At 43.7% G+C, this 20,148-nt stretch overlaps 1 protein-coding gene across 4 annotated transcripts; it reads left to right on the top strand.

The window, feature by feature from the left end:
• Positions 1-16,199: 16,199 nt before the first annotated feature.
• Positions 16,200-19,667, top strand: LOC122563005 (zinc finger protein 665-like). 4 transcript variants are annotated; one of them, XM_043716304.1, is made up of 3 exons: positions 16,200-16,314; positions 17,118-17,248; positions 17,334-19,667. In XM_043716304.1, the coding sequence occupies exons 2-3, from the start codon at positions 17,209-17,211 to the stop codon at positions 18,833-18,835; spliced, it is 1,542 nt and encodes a 513-aa protein (XP_043572239.1). In that variant the 5' UTR covers positions 16,200-16,314; positions 17,118-17,208; the 3' UTR covers positions 18,836-19,667. The 4 variants fall into 4 exon arrangements, with proteins under 4 accessions (XP_043572239.1, XP_043572242.1, XP_043572241.1 ...); XM_043716307.1 differs by lacking the exon at positions 17,118-17,248; XM_043716306.1 differs by lacking the exon at positions 17,118-17,248 and having other exon boundaries at positions 16,200-16,455.
• The last annotated feature ends 481 nt before the right edge of the window (positions 19,668-20,148 follow it).

The raw sequence follows: 20,148 nt of genomic DNA, 5'->3' as shown, positions 1-20,148 counted from the left end.
TGTATAAACATATGGATGATAATGGAATAGTGTCAGTTAGACTAGCTTTAGATTGGTTTCACAGGTCGGCACAACATCAAGGACCGAAGAGCCTGTACTACGCTGTAATGTTCTATGATTCTATGAAGCTATTGCCCTTAGGAAACACAGGGTCTCTAGCAGTGAAAGCGAGGAGGACTGTATATCCCCGGCACCATTTTTATGACCCCTTAAAACAGGAAAATGAAGATAGAGAAAGTGGTTGGATTCTGGGTCAGGCTCAAGGATTCTGGGTAATCCAAGATAAAGGATGGGAGAAATTTCTGGTTTTAACAGCTGCTCCTCTTTTGAGGTATTTTAGGTGTTGGAGGTGATTTCCTCGAATTCCAGGAGCAGCAATTACTGCTTTATATGCTGTTGTATTGTTTTGGAACTTTGAAGAAAAAAAGTCAAAACAGCAGCACTTTTACAGGGACAGAAACAGATAAAGGCAGCACATGGTGAGGTCAGTGCAAAATAGAGAGAGAAAGAAACCCGCACTGCTAACTTACACAGCAGTGAATCGTCGCAGTTACTGCCTTTGCTGTTGAATTCATGTATCGCTGGGACACTGGAGTGCATCTGGGAAAATTAACAGTGAAATTCACAACTGATCTTAGAGGAACCTGTTTGGGAGAGGTCACAGCACAGAGACAGATAAGTGAATAGTTTTAAGTGTGGCCTTGCGGCCTTGCTCTCAGTCTGCAGTAGTGAATAGAGTGCATTCTTTCTTGATTATATGTTTTATTGAGATATGTCTCTTGATTAAACTTAAAAATATGAGCCAGAAGTATTGTTAACCTCGAGCAGTGTTTTGTAGAGGGAAACACCGTGCTATTTTCTGGGTCTGCAGATTGGAAGAAGCAAAAATGGCCCTTAGTAGAGTGATATGCTGCTCTTGTCAGATGTGGGAGTTTAGGGAGAGAGTTTACGTGCTACTGAGGAATATATCTGCAATAAATGCCATTGGTTGTGAATCCTATCAGATCGAAGGTTGGAGCGACAGCGAGAGGCAATGAGGAATTTACAAAATCAAGGGTGCGATGGACGGCAGTTACAGAAAGGAAGAAAAGTCTTAGATATAGTCACATAGATGGGTTAACTCTAGGAAAAGAAAGAGAGGTAGGCAGGTAGTGCAGGAGTCTTCTGTGGTTATCCCCATTTCAAACAAGTATGCTGTTTTGGAAAATGTAGGGGCTCTTGGATTCTCAGGGGAAACATAGCATGAACAGCCAAGTTTCTGGTATCGAAACTGGCTCTAATGCAATGAGGGGTATGTTGGCTTCCAAGAGATCGATTGTGTCAGGGGACTCTCTATTCTGAGGTACAGACAGACGTTGCTGTGGCCAGCAGGAGAAATCAGAATGGTGTGTTGCCTCCCTGGTGTCAGGATCAAGGATGTCTCACAGAGAGTGCAGAATGTTCTCAAGGGGGAGAGGGGCTAGCAGGAGGTCATTGTACATATTGGAACCAACGATATAGGAAGGTTGAGATTCTGAAGGGAGATTACAGAGAGTTAGGCAGGAATTTAAAAAGGAGGTCCTTGAGGGTAGTAATATCTGGATTACTCCCAGTGCTACGAGCAAGTGAGGGCAGGAATAGGAGAATAGAGCAGATGAATACATGGCTGAGGAGCTGGTGTAATGAAGGAGGATTCATATTTTTGGATCACTGGAATCTCTTTTGGGGTAGAAGTGACCTGTACAAGAAGAACGGATTGCACCAAAATTGGAAGGGAGCGCATATGCTGGCAGGGAGATTTGTGAGAACTGCTCGGGAGGATTTAAACTAGTAAGGTGGGGAATGGGGTGTGATGGAAGAGATCAATCTGAGACTGATACGGTTGATAAAAGAAGCGTATCAAATAGTCAAACAGTCAGGGTAAACATGGACAAAGCAGAGAACAAGGTAGGACTGATAAATTAAACTGCATAAACTGCAAGAGGCCTAACAGGAAAGCCAGATGAACTCAGGGTATGATTACGAACATGGGACTGGGATATCATAGCAATTACAGAAACATCGCTCAAGGATGGGCAGGACTGGCAGCTTAACGTTCTGGGATACAAATGCTATAGAAAGGACAGAAAGGGAGGCAAGAGAGGAGGGGGAGTGGCGTTTTTGATAAGGGACAGCATTACAGCTGTACTGAGGGAGGATATTCCTGGAAGTACATCCAGGGAAGTTTTTTGGGTTGAACTGAGAAATAAGAAAGAGGTGATCACCTTATTGGGATTGTATTATAGGCCCCCTAATAGTCAGAAGGAAATTGAGAAACAGATTTGTAAGGAGATCTCAGTTATCTGTAAGAATAATAAGGTGGTTATGGTAGGGAATTTTAACTTTCCAAACATAGACTGAGACTGCCATAGTGTTAAGGATTTAGATGGAGAGGAATTTCTTTAGTGTGTACAAGACAATTTTCTGATTCAGTATGTAGATGTACCTACTAGAGAAGGTGAAAAACTTGACCTACTCTTGGGAAATAAGGCAGGCAGGTGACTGAGGTGTCAGTGGGAGATCACTTTGTGGCCAGCAACCATAATTCTATCAGTTTTAAAATAGTGATGGAAAAAGATAGACCAGATCTAAAAGTTGAAGTTCTAAGTTGGAGATTGGCCAATTTTGACAGTATTATGCAAGAACTTTGAAAAGCTGACTGGGGGCAGATGTTTGCAGGTAAAGGGAGGGCTGGAAAATGGGAAGCTTTCAGAAATGAAATAATGACAGTCCAGAGACAGTATATTCCTGTTAGGTGAAAGGAAATGCTGGATGACTAAAGAAACTAAGGGTTTGATTAAGAAAAAGAAGGAAGCATTATACCAGGATAGATGGAGTGAATCCTTAGAAGAGGATAAAGGCAGTAGGAGTATACTTATGAGAGAAATCAAGAGGGCAAAAAGTGGACATGAGATAGCTTTGGCAAATAGAGTTAAAGAGAATCCAAAATATTTTATAAATACATTAAGGAGAAAAGGGTAACGAGGGAGAGAATAGGGCTCCTCAAAAATCAGCAAGGTGGCCTTTGTGTGGAGCCACAGGAGATGGGGGGAGATACTAAACAAGTATTTTGCATCTGTATTTACTGTGGAAAAGGACATGGAAGATATAGAATGTGGGGAAATAGATGGTGACATCTTGAAAAATATCCATATTACAGAGGAGAAAGTGCTGAATGTCTTAAAAGGCATAAAGGTGGATAAATTCCCATGACCTTATCAGGTGTACCCTAGAACTCTGTGGAAAGCTAGAGAATTGATTGCTGGGCCTCTTGCTGAGATATTTGTATCATTGATAGGCACAGGTGAGGTGCTGGAAGACTGGAGGTTGGCTAACGTGGTGCCACTTTTTAAGGGGGATAGTAAGGACAAGCCAGGGAACTATAGACCAGTGAGCCTGAAGTCGGTGGTGGGCAAGTTGTTGGAGGGAATCCTGAGGGACAGGATGTACATGTATTTGGAAAGGTAAGGAATGATTAGGGATAATCAACATGGCTTTGTGCGTGGGACATGTCTCACAGACTTGATTCAGTTTTTTGAAGAAGTAACAAAGAGGATTGATGAGGGCAGAGCAGTAGACATGACTTATATGGGCTTCAGTAAGATGTTCTTTTATCTTAGCCTACTTGGCACACCTTCCTCATTCACAAGAAGGGCTTATGCCCGAAACATCGATTCTCCTGCTCCTTTGATGCTGCCTGACCTGCTACGCTTTTCCAGCAACACGTTTTTCAGCTCTAATCTCCAGCATCTGCAGTCCTCACTTTCTCCTTCAGTAAGATGTTCAACAAGGTTCTCCATGGGAGACTGGTTAGCAAGGTTAGATCTCATGGAATACAAGAACTAGCCATTTGGATACAGAACTGGCCCAAAGTTCGAAGAAACTTTGGTTGTGGTGGTGGAGGGCTGTTTTTCAGATTGGAGGCCTGTGACCAGTTGTATGCCAAAAGGATTGGTGCTGGGTCCACGACTTTTTGTCATTTATATAATGATTTGGACCTGACATTAAGAGGTATAGTTAGGAAGTTTGCAGGTGACACCAAAATTGGAGGTGCAGTGGACAACGAAGAAGGTTACCTTGGATTACAATGGGATCTTGATCAGATGAGCCAATAACTGAGGTGTGCAGATGGAGTTTAATTTAGGTAAATGCCAGGTGCAGCATTTTGAGTAAGGAAATCTTAGCAGGACTTATACATTTAATGGTAACTGCCTAGGGAATGTTGCTGAACAAAGAGATCTTGGAGTGCAGTTTCATAGCTACTTGCAAGCAGGGTCGCACGTGGATAGGATAGTGAAGACGATGTTTGGTATGCTTTCCTTTATTGGTCAGAGTATTGAGTGCAGGAGTTGGGAGGTCATGTTGTGGCTGCACAGAAAATTGGTTAGGCCACTCTGGGAATATTGTGTGCAATTCTGGTCTCCTTCCTATCAGAAAGATGTTGTGAAACTTGAAATGGTTCAGAAAAAATTTGCAAGGATGTTGCCAGGGTTGGAGGATTTGAGCTATAGGGAGAGGTTGAATAGGCTAGAACTGTTTTCCCTGAACCGTCGTAGGCTTGGGAGTGAACTTAAAGAGGTTTATAAAATTATGAGGGGCATGGATAGGATAAATAAACAAAGTCTTTTCCTTGGGGTGGGGACGTCCAGAACTAAAGGGCATAGGTTTAGGGTAAGAGGGGAAAGATATGAAAGAGACCCAAGGGGCACTTTTTCTCACATAGGATGGTGTGTGTTTGGAATGACCTGCCAGAGGAAGTGGTGGAGGCTAGTACAATTGCAACATTTAAAAAGCATCTGGATGGGTATATGAACAGGAAGGGTTGGGAGGGATTTAGGCTGGGTGTTGGCAGGTGGGACTAGATTGGGATGGGATACCTGGTTGGCATGGATGAGTTGGATCGAAGGGTCTGTTTCCGTGTTGTACATCTCTATGACTCTGTGGTCAGGCAGAGATTAGAGGATGGCACTGAGGTGGATGTTCCGGTACAATGGACTGAAATGCACACTGAGCATGGACCTGCAACTAGGAGAAAGTGAGGAGTGCAGATACTGTAGATCAGAGTCGAGAGTGTGGTACTGGAAAAGGACAGCCGGTCAGGCAGCATCTGAGGAGCAGGAGAATCGATGTTTTGTGTATAAGCACTACATCAGGAATGTGCCTTTCATCATTCCTGCTGAAGGGCTTATGCCTGAAATGTCTATACTCCTGCTCCTCGGATGCTGCCTGACCAGCTGTGCTTTTCCAGTACCACACTCTCAACATGGACCTGCAGCCCCTGAAAATATAGACAGGTGGTCTAAGAAAACACCTCACCCCAAGAAAAGGCTAATAAAGATGTGGGAAAATCCAGTCCAGTTAAGGGGAATATATATGCTCCATCCCTGGGACAGGATACAAATTCTGAATGTTATTATCACTAAAAGAGACATGAGGCAGTCAAAGGGGCTCTTGGAGAGTATGAGAAGGAACTGCACGCTGGTTGGACAGCAATAAAATGGTGGTTACGGGGGTATAGTCCACATGAGATTTATTGGACAAAAGTCACAACTTGCTGTCAAAAACCCACAGAAGATGTCCCAGAATATGAGGGAAGGTTTCGGATGGACTGGAGAGAATTTGCAGTAGTCCTAAATGTGCAGGAAGTCAGGGATTTTGAAGGTTGTGATTACGGCCCGCTGAAGTCTGCTTTTGTGGCTGGACCTGAGCTCACTAAAATGTGAAAGCTAACCAAATCGGACTGGGACCAGAAGGTGACCAATTACTCTGAACTGGTGGACTGAGCCCACCAGCTCAACCGAGATTGTCATATGTGGCACAGGTCTGGCCTATTCCCAGAACCTGTGCCGTTGCAATCACCCGGGCCATCTTCCATTTTATATGGAGATCAAAGAAGGACCAGGTCCGAAGGGACTCAATGTATAAAGACCTGGGCAACGGAGTAAAAAAACACATCCAATGCCACTCCCACCCTGATGGCCACCTTTGTGTGTGGCTGCATCAAGCTGTGCGTGGATCCCCAATACACAAACAACAAGTGTCACTACGTACTGAGGTTCTACCTGTTCCCCGGTGTTGCGAAGGATGGGCCTGGCCTCGCTGCTGCGGAATGCTCCAAGTAGTTGTACAGTTCCATATCACCTGTCCTTCGTGGAGAAATTGACGAAGAAAAACACCTTTGACCACAAGTCCATCAGAAAGTGGTCAGCACATGGTGTCCTTGAGACTCTTCGGGAAAAGGAGAGGGCAGATCCTGTCGAGCGGTTCCCTGAGCAGACTGTCAAAGTCATTTGGCAGAATGCCTCATCGCCAGAACTTTCCAACAAGCACCAAGACATGGCTTGGCTGGTGGTGAGAAGGGCTCTGCCTGTGAGATCCTTTATGCATGCCCGAACTCTCAGCCGCACCGCACGCTGCCCTCGAAGCGGTTGTGGAGGGGATGAGACTGTCACACACCTCCCTCTGGAATGTGCCTATGCAATAGAAGTCTGGAGAAGAATACAGTGGTGTTTATCGAAGTTCGTCCTGAGCAGCTTTGTGATGCGGGACTCCGTGCTCTACGGTCTGTTCCCAGGACGCACACCAAGACGAACATCAAATGTGCCTGGAGGATCATCAACTCAATCGAAGATGCTCTTTGGTCTGTCCGAAAGGTGTTGATTTTCCAGCTGAAGGAGCTGGCCCTGACTGAGTGTTGCAGACTGTCACATTCCAAGGTCCAGGACTACATGTTGAGGGCGCTGAAGCTTGGGGCAGCTGCCGCCAAGGCGCAGTGGTGAAAGACCACCGTGTAATGTCTGCCTGCCAAAGAGGAACAGGGGGCTCACTCAGTAAGTGGGGTCTGCTGAAGCCTCAGCTAAATATATGGATGATAAATGTACAGACCTGTATATATGAATGATTAATTCCGATCTCTGTATGTAAAGAAATACAAGGTGCGCCTATGAATGGCACCATAAATTATCAAAATATTTTATGAATGAAGTATATTTTTCAAATAAAAGAAAATGAGTGTCAACTTGCGAGCCCTTCAGGCAACAGATCACCAGTAATCCTGGGAAGACGCAAGACAAACACCCAGGGAAGTGTCACTTCTGTGAGAAGGAAAGCCACTGGGCCAGAAGGTGCAGGCAAAAAGGAAAAGGGAGAAGCCTCCTAATAAGCTTTGAGGAAGACACGTCCCCGGTAGCTGGGGAGAAAGACCAATTGCCGAGAATAGTCTAAAAAACTAACTACCCAGTAGCAGCAGAAACTGCTAAAAATGACAAAAAAAACTGAAAGAGCCCACCCAGTGCCCTTCTATGCTCCGACTGGCTTTATTCCAGCAGAGGAAAGGTGGACTGCAGCAGGCGACCTGGACATTGACTGCCTTTTCGACCCAGGAGCAGAATTAATGTGCCTATTGCAGAGGTATGAAACCAAACTTCCACTAGATGGGACAGTGAGGATAGCTCAGTGAGCAGGAGCTGACAGGATTGAAATGAAAAGGACCAAACCCACACACCTTGAATTCAGCCCCTATGAGTTTGTAACCTGTATATAGGTAGGACCTATAGCCCAGCTGCTCCTCAGGATGGATATCCTCACCCAGCTGAATTCATCTTTACATTTCAATGATGGACAGGGAAGAATTTAAAAATCACCCCATTTGGGTTAAAAACAAGGACGACTGTGGGTTACTGAAAATGGAACCCGTGACTTTTACAAGTACCTCTCCACCTTGTACTAAACAGGAAAAAGGGACTTTAATAAAACCCCATACTATCTCTAACAGCCCAGTGTGGCCCATGCAAAAGTGAATGGATATTAACTACAGATCATAGGAAAACCAGATGGACTGACAAGACATTCAGATTCGAGATTAGAGAGGTGCTGGAAAAGCACAGCAGTCAGGCAGCATCCGAGGAGCAGGAAGATCAACGTTTCGCAGGGGCCCTTCATCAGGACCACCTATCCCCTGACAAGATATTCACCACTGTCATGACATCAGGACACCTACCCCTGCAGCACCTGCACAGCTAACAGAATTATAGGCTCTGACTGACGCCTACAGAACTGCAGAGGATCAGGCTGCCAACCTTTGCACAGACTCCCGCTATGTTGCAGACTGTCATCTTACAAGTGATGCCCTATTGTCGTACTGTCAGGTATTAAATACTGCTCGAACTCTGCTTGCTCACAGGTATCAGCTGCCTGGAAAGACCCACTGGAGAGAGGTCAAACACCGTACCAGGTGAGTGGGATTCTTGTCAAAAGGGTCTAGGAACCCTGAGGTACGAAGTGGGAAGGATCACCCAGTCAGCTGTCAACGTCCAAGGGAAGGAGGTCTGGATTCATGCCTCCCACATCAAAACAGGCATTTCACAATACAGTGGGACCAGAGTTGACTGACCACCATGAAGTTTGTTATCGTTCTTCTAACTGTGCATGTTTTCTTTTTGTAAAGTGTTGTTGCCAAACTGTTAAAAGCATATAAACTAGGATAAGAATTGTGAAGATTCTCTTCAAAAGATCTCAGCAGAATCAAAAGGTGGGTCTGAGAGATAGTATGTTTTAAGTTATCTTTATTAATTCAATCACGAGCTCACTATATTCATTAATACCTGGTTCCCGTTCATTCATTCATAACTGCTTTACTAACCCACTCACAAATGAACACTGCATTCCCATTTTAATCATTCAGGAATCCCTACTATAACACTGTTTCATTAATTCGTAAAACCACAGTTATGTAGTATATTTTACTATCATAAGATAGATTAAAATTTAAAACAATTCTTTCTAATCAAAACAACCATTCCAAACTCATTACTGCATTTTCACACCATATCAGCCCTTGCTACAAGCAGTGTTTACCTCTGAATAAGTGTCGCATACACAACAATACCATCGATATCAAGTCTCCACGAAACATTATAATATTAATCAGCCCTTACCAACTATCTCTTGGACCTGAATAGATTCCCTAATAAATATGTACCTGTTAAATACCTTTTAACTGGGTCATTATCCCTTGAAGAAATTAATTGACAAAACAGTGATTCCATGAAAGTGCATAAATGAATGAAACCTAAATGAATGCAAATAGTAAACAAATTTCACAACTCAGCTGTAGTAATCAGTTTAATATCCTTTATTCTTTTATTAAGTACAGGTATAATGTTTAACTTATTTAGAACACATCCAGGCCTCGCATTTTTAACAACACTTACTAACTTGAGGATTGTCACTGAGTCAAAGTCAGCAATGGCTTTGCACGTGGAAAATCATGTCTCATGAATGTGAGTTTTTTGAAGAAGTAACAAAGAGGATTCATGAGGATAGAGTGGTCAACGTGATTTATATGGACTTCAGTAAGGTTAGCAAGGTTAGATCTCATGGAATACGAGAACAACTCATTTGGATACAGAACTGGATCGAAGGTAGAAGATAGAGGGTGGTGCTGGAGGGATGTGTTTCAGACAGGAGGCCTGTGACCAGTGAAGTGCCATAAGGATTGGTGCTGGGTCCACTTTTTTTCATCATTTATGTAAAGGATTTGGATATGAAACATAGGAGATATGGTTAGTAAGTTTGCAGATGACACTAAAATTGGAGGTATAGTGAACAGTGAAGAAGGTTACCTCAGAGTACAGTGGGATCTTGATCAGATGAGTCAAAGGGCTGAAGAGTGGCAGATAAAGTTTTATTTAGATAAATGCGAGGTGCTGCATTTTGGAAAAGCAAATCAAAGTAGGACTTATAACTTAATGGTAAGGTCCTCTGGATTGTTGCTGAACAAAGAGACCTTGGAATGCAGGTTCATAGCTCCTTGAAAGTGAAGTCGCAGATAGATAGGATAGTGAAGGAGCTCTTTAGTATGCTTTCTTTTATTGGCCAGAATATTGAGTATAGGAATTGGGAGGTCATGTTGCAGCTGTACAGGGCATTGGTTAGGCCACTTTTGGAATATTGTGTGCTATTCTGGTCTCCTTCCTATCGGAAGGATGTTTTGAAATGTGAAAGTGTTCAGAAAAGATTTACAAGGATATTGCTAGGGTTGGAGGATCTGAACCATAGGGAGAGGCTGAATAGGCTGGGGCTGCTTTCCCATGAGCATCAGAGGGCTGAGGGAGCTTTATAAAATAATGAGGAGCATAGACAGGATAAATAGACAAGGTCTTTTTCCTGGGGTGGGGGACTCCAGAACCAGAGGGCATAGGTTGAAGGTGAGAGAGTAAAGATAAAAAAGAGACCTATGTGGCAACTTTTTCATACAGAGTGTGGTGTGTGAATGGAATGAGTTGCCAGAGGAAGTGCTGGAGGCTGGTACAATTGCAACATTTAAAAGACATCTGGATGGGTATATGAATCGGAAGGTTTTACAGGTATATGGGCCAAGTGCTGGCAAATTGGTCTAGATTAGGTTAGAATATCTGGTTGGCATGGACGAGTTAGACCGAAGGGTCTGTTTCCGTGCTGTACATCTCTATGACTCCATGACTAACATCTCTTAATTGTGCAGGCAGACTATACGGACATCCATCCTTAATGTAATCATAAATAGCAGCTAGCATTTCACCTGTTTTAATGCATTCCCTGTCTCCTAGGACAGAAGCCCTTCAAACCTTTGTGCACTATAAATAAAACAATGTTACACCACAAGAATAGAATTTTAATATATCTAAGAACTATCTCTATCCTATCTCTAATCCCCTCCAGTCTCACAAATCTCGGAGATATTTAATTTCCCCTAATATCATCCTCATACAACTCCATACGGACATCTACTTCAAACCCACTGACTCTCACAGCTACTTAGAGTACACCTCCTCCCACCCACCCTCCTGAAAAAACACGATTCCTTACTCTGAATTCCTCTGCCTCCGCCGTATCTGCTCCCAGGATCAGCAATTCCATTTCAGGACATCTCAGATGGTCTCCTACTTCAAGAACCACCAGTGCATCTTCTCAACTTACCGCACCTCTGCCCTTGAACCCCACCACTCCAACCGCAACAAGGATAGAATCGCCCAGTCCTCACCTTCCATCCCACTAATCTCTGGATACAGCGCATAATCCTCTGCTATTTCCACCACCTACAACCAGACCCCACCAACAGAGACAGGATGCCAACTCGTGGAATGTTTCAGGGAACATTTCTGGCTCACGTGCACCAAATAACCCCACCGCCCTGTGGCCGACCACTTCAACTCCCCGTCCCACTCCACCAAGGACATGAAAGTGTTGGCCCTCCTCCACTGCCAAACCCAAGCCACCAGCCGCCTGGAGGAAGAATGTCTTATCTTCTGCCTTGGGGTTCTCCAATTACACAGCATCAATGTCAACTTCACCAGTTTCCTCATCTCCCCTCCCGCCACCTCATCCTTGATCCAACTGTCCAACTCGGCACCACGATCTTGAACTGTCCTACCTATCCATCTTCCTTCCTACCTTTCTACTCCACCCCTCCCTCCAACCTATCACCATCACCCCTTACCTGCCGTCCCAGCTATCTTCCCCCCCACCCTCCTATTTATCTCTTAGCCCCCTTCCTCACTGCCACACATCTGAAACATCAACATTCCTGTTCCTTGGTTGCTGCCTGACCTGCTGTGTTTTTCCAGTGCCACACTTTTTTTGACTCTGATCTCCAGCGTAAGCAGTCCTCATTTTTTCTCAAGTTTTAACATTTAGTTTGATTATTAGAAGCTAACATAGATTGATATTAGAATCTTGCATTTGCAGTACAGTTGATAACACACCTTAGAAAATAGATTGGAATGATCCCAAGTTAGAGATCCTAGGATTTTAAATCGGGTTTGAAAAGACTTTTTTATTAGATTAATTACAATGTGGAAACAGGCCCTTCGGCCCAACAAGTCCACACCGACCCGCCAAAGCGCAACCCACCCATACCCCTACATTTACCCCTTTACCCTAACACTATGGGCAATTTAGCATGGCCAATTCACCTGACCCGCACATCTTTGTGACTGTGGGAGGAAACCGGAGCACCCGGAGGAAACCCACGCAGACACGGGGTGAATGTGCAAACTCCACACAGTCAGTCGCTGAGTCGGGAATTGAACCCGGGTCTCTGGCGCTGTGAGGCAGCAGTGCTAACCACTGTGCCACCGTGCCGCCCACTTCTTGCAGCTAAAATCTAAAGATACCTCTTGAAGCGGCTTTTTCAGTGAACAGTTGGTGAAATAAATGACAACTGGATGTAGCAGCCCTTAGGCAAGATGAAAACAGAATAATGCTGAACATGCAGAATATCACATGGTTAAGTGCTATTCATATGAACTATACCTAGTCATAGGGAGGGGTTAATCGAATAATAACATGGATAGAAAAGATACTCAAAAAATGTCTGTGCAGTGGAGACCAACCAGAATCAGAAGATGGAGACGTACGACAGAAAGAGCTTGAAGGCAGAGGCTGCAAAAGCTACGAGGAGTCCTTTTAGTATTCTGCTATCGAGTTAACAACATGAGCAGTATCACCCATGTAAATTGCTGTCTGAGTCTATCACTACCGCTTGCCTGACAGTAGTCTATTGATTTTGTGATAACAAAGCTGATAGTTGATTCATAAAACAACTCTGCTGCCAAGTCTGCTTCTGCCTGAAAGGGAAAGCAGGCCACAAAATAAAACAATGCTGAATGTCAACTCCAGGCTGGGAGCTAATGGTGGACGAGTGGTTAAAGGAATGTTCAGTGCAAAGGGAAGGAGCAGTTCATATTGATGTTAGGAAGTGTTCATTCTGGGAAGTTCAATTTCAAACAGTGACCATTAATTTATTACTTTGCTACCATGCCTTTCCCTATTTTTGGTTTTCTGAATCAAACTAGCATATAGATCATAAGGCCTTAATATTTCAGAGCAGAATTAGGCTATTCAGCCAATCAAGACAGCTCCATCATTCAGTCATGACTGATCTGTTCCTCAACTCCTTTCTCCTGTCTTTTCCCTGTAACCCCTTGCTCCCCTTACTAATCAAGAACCTCTCTCTATTTAAATACATTCAATGACTTGGCATTCACAGCCTTCTGCAGCAATGAGTTGCACAGATTCACCACCTTCTGGCTGAAGAAATTCCTCCTTATCTCAGCTGCAAATGTGCTGTTCTTTCACTCTGAGGCTGTACCCTGGTATTCTAGTTTTTCATACTCATAGAAACATCTTCTCCATATCCACTCTATGCAGGCCTCTCTGTATCCTCTAAGTCTCAGCGGGATTCTCACTGATTCTTCTAAACTCCATTGAGTACAAACCCAGAGTCTGCAAGTCCTTCTCACATGACAAGCCCTTAAATCACTGGGATCATTCTTGTAAATCTCTAAGGCCAGCACATCAATCCTTAGATATGGGGCGCATAACTACTCACAATGTTCCAAATGCCATCTGACCAGAGCCTTTGTACAGCCTCCATCCTCAACTCCAACAAGTGCAATGATCTCATGGAGTTTATTTCTAACTCAGAATGAGACAGTCCATTCCCTCTAGCTGAAATATTTCACCTTATCTCAGTCTTAAAGTGTCATTATTTCACACTGAGGCTGTACCCTTAGGATCTAGTCTCTCCTACTCATGGGAAAATTTTCTCCACATTCACTCCGTCAAGGCCTCTCAGAATCACTTACGCTTCAATGAGATTCTCCATTCATCCTTCTAAATGCCATTGGGTACAGACCCAGAGTGTTCAGTTGCTTAGGCCACTTTTGGAATACTTCAATTCTGGTCTCCCTACTATTGGAAAGAGTGTAAACCTAAAAGAGTGTAGAAAAGATTTACAAACATGTGTCTGGGCTGGATGGTTTGAGCGAAAGGGAAGATTTGAATAGACTGGGGCTATTCTCCCTGCAGCATCAGACTTTGTGTGGTGACCTTATAGACATTTATAAAATCAGGTGGGACAAGGAGAGGGTGAATGTTCAAGATCTTTTTCCCCACTGCAGGGGAGTCCAACACTAGATGGCATAGGTTTAAAGTGAGAGCGGCAAGGTTTAAAAGGGACCTAAGAGGCAGCTATTTCATGCTGAGGGTAGCGCGTGTATGTAAGAGCTGCAAAAGGAAGTGATGGAAGCTGGAATAATTACAATATTTAAAAGACATCTCAGTGGGTATGAAGGGTTTAGAGGGATATGGGGCAAATGCTGGCAAATGGGACTAGATTAATTTAGGCTATCTGATTGGCATAGACAAGTTGGACCAAAGGGTCTGTTTTATTGTACAAGTCTGACTGCATGACTCTTTCATTGCTCTGCATATGACAGTCCCTTCATCAGTGAGACCATTCTTGTAAATCTCCAATGCCAACACATCTTTCCTTATATACTGGTCCCAAAAATGCTCACAATATTCCAAATGTAGTCTGCTATATATCAGCTGTATATGTCTGCTATTCTATCTAGCCCTCTTGAAATGAATGCTAACTTTGCATTTGCCTTCCTAACAGTTAACTAAATGTATATGTTAACCTTGAGAGTCTTGAATTCAGACTTCCAAGTCCCTTTCTGCTTCAGATTTCTGAAGCCTTTTCACCCATTTAGAAATAGTCCATGCCTCTATTCTTCCTGCCAAAGTGCGAAATCTCACTTTTTCACATTTAATGCATCTGACACATCTTTGCCTGATGCCCCCTCATTCCTTCGTCCAGATCATTAATGTACAATATAAATTATTATGGTCCCAACAATGACCGTTATAGATCACTCTTCGTCGCTCAATGCCAATAGGAAAAAGACCTATTTATCCAAAATCTCTGCCTCTAGTAATCAGCCATTACTCTATCCATGCCAATACTTTGTCCCTGACACCATCGGTTTTAGTCTTATTTAGCAGCTTCCTATGCAGCACTTTGTCAAAGGCCTTCTGAAAACCCAAATAGATGGCATCCACTTGATCTCTTTTGTCTAACTTACTTGTTAATTATTTAAAGAATTCTAACAAATTTGTCAGGCATGATCTCCCCATGCTGAAGCCAGGTCAATTCATCCCTATTTTACCATGCACTTCCAAATCCTCCACAATATCATCCTTAATCATGAAGTCTAAAATCGTACCAACTGAGGTCAGGTTAATCCGCCTGAAACTTCCTTCTCTTCTTAAACAGAAATTACATTAGCAGTTTTTCAGTTTTCTGAAACCATCCTTTACTCTAGTGATGCCTGAAAGATCACTACCAATGCCCCTCCAATCTTCTCAGCTGCCTCCTTCAGAATCCTGGGGTATAGTCCATGTAATTTATTCACCTTCAGACCACCTTCTCGTTCATGATGGACCCTAAACTCACCAGACTTTCTTGAAGTTCTGCTATACTTCCATCATGAACTGACTCAGTCATCGTTTAGTTCCTCTGCCATTTTTTTGTTTCCCATTACTACTTCTCCAGCCTCATTTTCCAGCTGTCCAATGTTTAGTCTTACTTCTATATATATGTAAAAATATTTTTTTCCACATTCTGTTGCGTTAGTAGCTAGTTTATTCTTGACCTTTTTTTTGTTACCTTCTGCTGGTGTTTAAACTCTTCTGGCTTCCGACGGATCTGCATCATATTGTATGCATATCCTGACTTCCCCTGTCATTCTAATGAAGCTGTTCAGAGATGTTACTACACACCTTAGCAGATGGGAGTTGAACCCAAGCCTTTGGGTCCAAGAGTAGAACCACTTTCACGGCATCATAAAGGAGTAGCTCTGACTTCCCTTGTTATGATGGATTTCTTCATTCTATCCTTAACATGTTTGCGGCGCCCAAGTGCTGATTCGCGCCGATGGAGAAGGGGCGGAACTGGAGGCGAGCAACAGGCGGTCCTCCGTATAATCAGAGCGAGTGAAGGGCGGGACCGGAGGATTGACGGGGAGTGAGTGCATCAGGATTGGTCAGAAAGGGAAGAAGCGTTAAGTTTTCCAAGATCCGATCATTCTCATTATTTGGTAGAGCACTAAACCTCTCCAATCAATGTGAGATTTTAAGGAATAGTTGAGATACACATCACGATAATTTACATATTTCCAATTGACTTAAGTAAGAACTTTGCTTCCAAGTCTCCGGAATCATCATTAATAGCAATCCTCTTACCCACAATTCCTTGCTGATATGAATATTCTCTATGCACTCAATAAGGTTTAGACGCAAGCGCGGTTTGGTTTGTATGTGGTGCATGCGCAGTGTCACTGATCAGGACGGTGAGATAAATGCAGCAGTTTTGTCCGATTGCTGCGATCGGCGGCAGAAAGGGGTGAAAGGAAGCCGGTGTTGGGGTCGTGGTTAGGAGAAAGGAGCGGAGAGACTTCACAGATACCCCGTGTAGGTCGCAAACCCCGAATAAAGTTCTGCACGTCTGGGTTAAGAGATCGCGGTCTTTGTCCACGGAAGAGGCTCAGGTTTACGGCCGCCATTTCTTTGACGGACGAGGGAGCCGGGTTTCAGTGGCGCCATCATTATAAGGTCAAAGCACAGCAGAGCGCATGCGCGGCATTCCAGGCGAATGATACACGTCACTGGGGATGGTTCAGTGTGGAGACGGCCAACAGAGGGGCAGGGTGAATGTGGGAGGTTTTAGGACTGATGTCGACAAATAATGGAATGAATGAGAATTTCAGAAGCAGATGAGCTGGGACAGGGGCGAAGTCGGTGATGATATTGGGGTGGAAATAGGGGTTTTACTGCTGATTTGGACATGTGGTTAGGATGTCAGTTTGGGATGAAATAGGTACCAAGGTGCTAAAAAGTCTATTTCAATGCGAGACGATTCCCAGGGAGAGGTTCAGTTGGCGGTTGGGGAATGGAGTTCATAACAAGGACTGAAGGCACTGACTTTCATCCTCTGACAGTTGATTGAAGGAAGTCTCTGTTTCTCAAGTATTGAATATTAAACAGATCAGGATGGTGCGTCTTGGAGGGTAATTTGGTGGTGATGACATTTATATAGATTTGCTACCCTGAGTCTTTGAGCTGGTGAAAATCCTGTTAAATTTCTGGACAAGTTTAGATACATGGAGTCCCACTTCTTTGCCCCCACAGAGACCTTTTAAATGTCCAGACTGTGGGAAATACATGAGTACTTCCTCTTCATGTCTCTCTTTTCTCTCTCACTCTGTTCCATAAAGGTCCCATTGTCTTCTGCAGGTCTAGAGCAGAAACAGTAGGCTCCTTCCCTGACAGCCCCAGTTCAGTTTCTATGACAATCCAGCAGCTTTCATGCTCACTTGTCCAAAATGCCAGCCACACATATTACCAGGTTCGCTCAGTATAATTTCATAATTTGAATTTCTGTCTTTGTGGTTTGTCTCTCATTCCATTTTTCTGTTTAAATCAATTAATAGAAATTACCAAGAGGATGATTTCAAATCAGGATACTGAAACCAAACACTCTGATCTGATGGAGTCATCCAATTTATCACATTTGGAATATCAACAGATTTTAAACCTGGAAGAAGACAGCACCATCCACAGTGGGGAGAACAGATACACATGTTCAGTGTGCAGAAAAGGCTTCAGCCAAGCAATTGGCCTCAAGAATCACAAATGCAGTCACACTGGAGAGAAACCATGGAAATGCGGGGACTGTGAAAAAGGATTCAGTTGCCGTTCTGCGCTGAGAATTCATCAACGTGTTCATACAGGGGAGAAGCCGTTCACTTGCTCCCTTTGTGGGAGAGGATTCACTCAGTTATCCACCCTACTGAAACACCAGCGAGTTCACACTGAGGAGAGACCTTTTAAATGTCCAGACTGTGGGAAGTACTTTAAAAGTTCCAGTGATCTGAAAACCCATCAGCGTGTTCACACTGAGGAGAGACCTTTTAAATGTTCAAACTGTGGGAAGTGCTATAAAAGTTCTAGTGAGCTGATGTCCCATCGACGCGTTCACACTGAGGAGAGACGGTTCAGGTGCTCTGACTGCGGAGCTGGCTTCAAGTGGTCATCTCAACTCATTGTTCACCAGCGCATTCACACTGGGGAGAGGCCATTCACCTGCTCTGAATGTGGAATTGGATTCACTCAGTCATCCCACCTCAAGTCACACCAGCAGGTTCATACTGAGGAGAGACCTTTTAAATGTACAGACTGTGGGAAATACTTTAAAAGTTCTCATTATCTGCAGTCCCATCAACGTGTTCACACTGATGAGAGACCTTTTAAATGTTCAGAGTGTGGGAAGTGCTTTAAAGGTTCCAGGGAGCTGATCATTCATCACCGTGTTCACACTGACGAGAGACCGTTCAGATGCTCTCACTGTGGAAATGGGTTCAAAAGATCATCTCAACTCACTTTACACCAACGTCTTCACACTGGGGAGAGGTCATTCATCTGCTCTGAATGTGGACAGGTATTCATTAGGTTCTCCATTCTGTTGAAGCACCAGCGTGATCATTCTGGGGAGAGGCCATTCACCTGCACTGAGTGTGGGAAAGAATTTTGTGAGTCATCCCACTTCAAGGCACACCAGCAAGTTCACACTGAAGAGAAACCTTTCAAATGTCTAGACTGTGGGAGAAGTTATAAAAGTTTCTTGGAGCTGCAGTTACATCAGCCTGTTCACACTAACGATAAACCATTCAGGTGCTCTCAGTGTGGGACTGGGTTCAAGTGGTCATCTCGTCTCACTGTACATCAGCGCACTCATACCGGAGAAAGACCGTTCACCTGCTCTGAGTGTGGAAAGGGATTCACTCAGAAAATCCACCTGCTGACACATCAGCGAGTTCACACTGGGGAGAGACCTTTTAAATGTACAAATTGTGGGAAGTGCTACGCAAGATCATGGGATTTGATACGCCATCAACGTGTTCACTCTGAGAGGCCTTTTAAATGTCCAGACTGACAAAGTTCTGGGAACTGATGCTACATCAATAGCGTTCACATCGATGAGAGACCATTCAGATGCATTCACTGTTTGATTGGGTTCAGATGATCATCTCAACTCACTGTACATCAGCGAGTTCACACTGGAGAAGCCATTCATCTGCACTGAATGTGGGAAAGGATTCTGTCAAAAATCCCACCACGTGGCACACCTGTGGAGTCAGCAACGAGTCCATGGGTGACTTCAGGAGCTGTAATGTGTTGTTAATTATATTCAGTCACAAACATGTTAACACATCCAGCCCAGCTTTAGGTGATAACAGTATGGATAAAGATAATTATTTGGATTTTGAATTATACACACAGTCTGATGGATCTATTTAATATCTGGAACAATTTCTTGAGTATAAATCAGAAAACTAGATGTCCACGTAATATACATAATACAGTAATAATAGGTATTTTCAACTCCAATGCGGACTGGGTGAACCTAATCAGTATGAATACTGCGGAGGGTGAATTTCTGCAGTTTGTACTGAATCATTTTAGATTTGGTTTTAAGTTGAGTTTTCTGTAAAGACAAGGGTCATTAATAATCTTGCTGTTCAGGAGTCTTTATTAAATAGTAGCCAGAATATAGAATTTTAATTAGGTTTAAATTAATATAGAGACAAAAAGAGAATTTGCTGGAAACAGGTGTGTGGAGAGAAGTCAGAGTTAACGTTTCAAGTCAAGTGATCCTTCCTCAGTTCTGAGAGGTTCTATTTTAGTCTCTGATCTACAGTATCTGCAGTTATAGACTCATAGAGATGTACAGCACGGAAACAGACCCTTCGGCCCAACACATCCATGCTGACCAAATATCCTGAATTAATTTAGTCCCACTTGCCAGCACTTGGCTCATATCCCTCTAAACCCTTCCTGTTCATATACCCTTAGAGATGCCTTTTAAATGGTGCAATTGTATCAGTTTCCACCACTTCCTCTGGCATCTCATTCCATACATTCACCACCCTCTACGCGAAAAGGTTGCCCCTTAGGTCCATTTTAAACCTTTCCCTCCTCACCCTAAACCTATGCCACCTAGCTTTGGACTCCCCCACCCCGGGGAAAAGACCCAGATATATAAAATTGACCACCCATCCCCTCCTGTTTCCTGTTGGTCTACCCTGGCAGGTGGGGCATATGCTTTAGTTGTCTGGGGCTCTAAGCCCTGGATTTCCCTCTCTATACCTCCCCACCTCTCTTTCCCACTTGATTCTCCCTATCGCTAATAACCACGTCTCTTAATGACCGATGTTTTACCTCACCATTATTTCTGATAGGGTCGCT

Source organism: Chiloscyllium plagiosum, chromosome 26 (assembly GCF_004010195.1).
Source record: "Chiloscyllium plagiosum isolate BGI_BamShark_2017 chromosome 26, ASM401019v2, whole genome shotgun sequence".
NCBI lineage: Eukaryota > Metazoa > Chordata > Chondrichthyes > Orectolobiformes > Hemiscylliidae > Chiloscyllium > Chiloscyllium plagiosum.
Note: the sequence above shows the minus strand (reverse complement) of the source record. Positions and strands in the feature narration are given on the sequence as shown.

What these genes read in the sequence shown, in the direction of transcription:
- LOC122563005 (XM_043716304.1), top strand. Translation starts at nt 17,209, where the DNA reads ATGCTCACTTGTCCAAAATGCCAGCCACACATATTACCAG. An exon ending in CCAGCCACACATATTACCAG is followed by an intron (nt 17,249 to 17,333) that starts GTTCGCTCAGTA and finishes ATCAATTAATAG; the next exon opens with AAATTACCAAGAGGATGATT.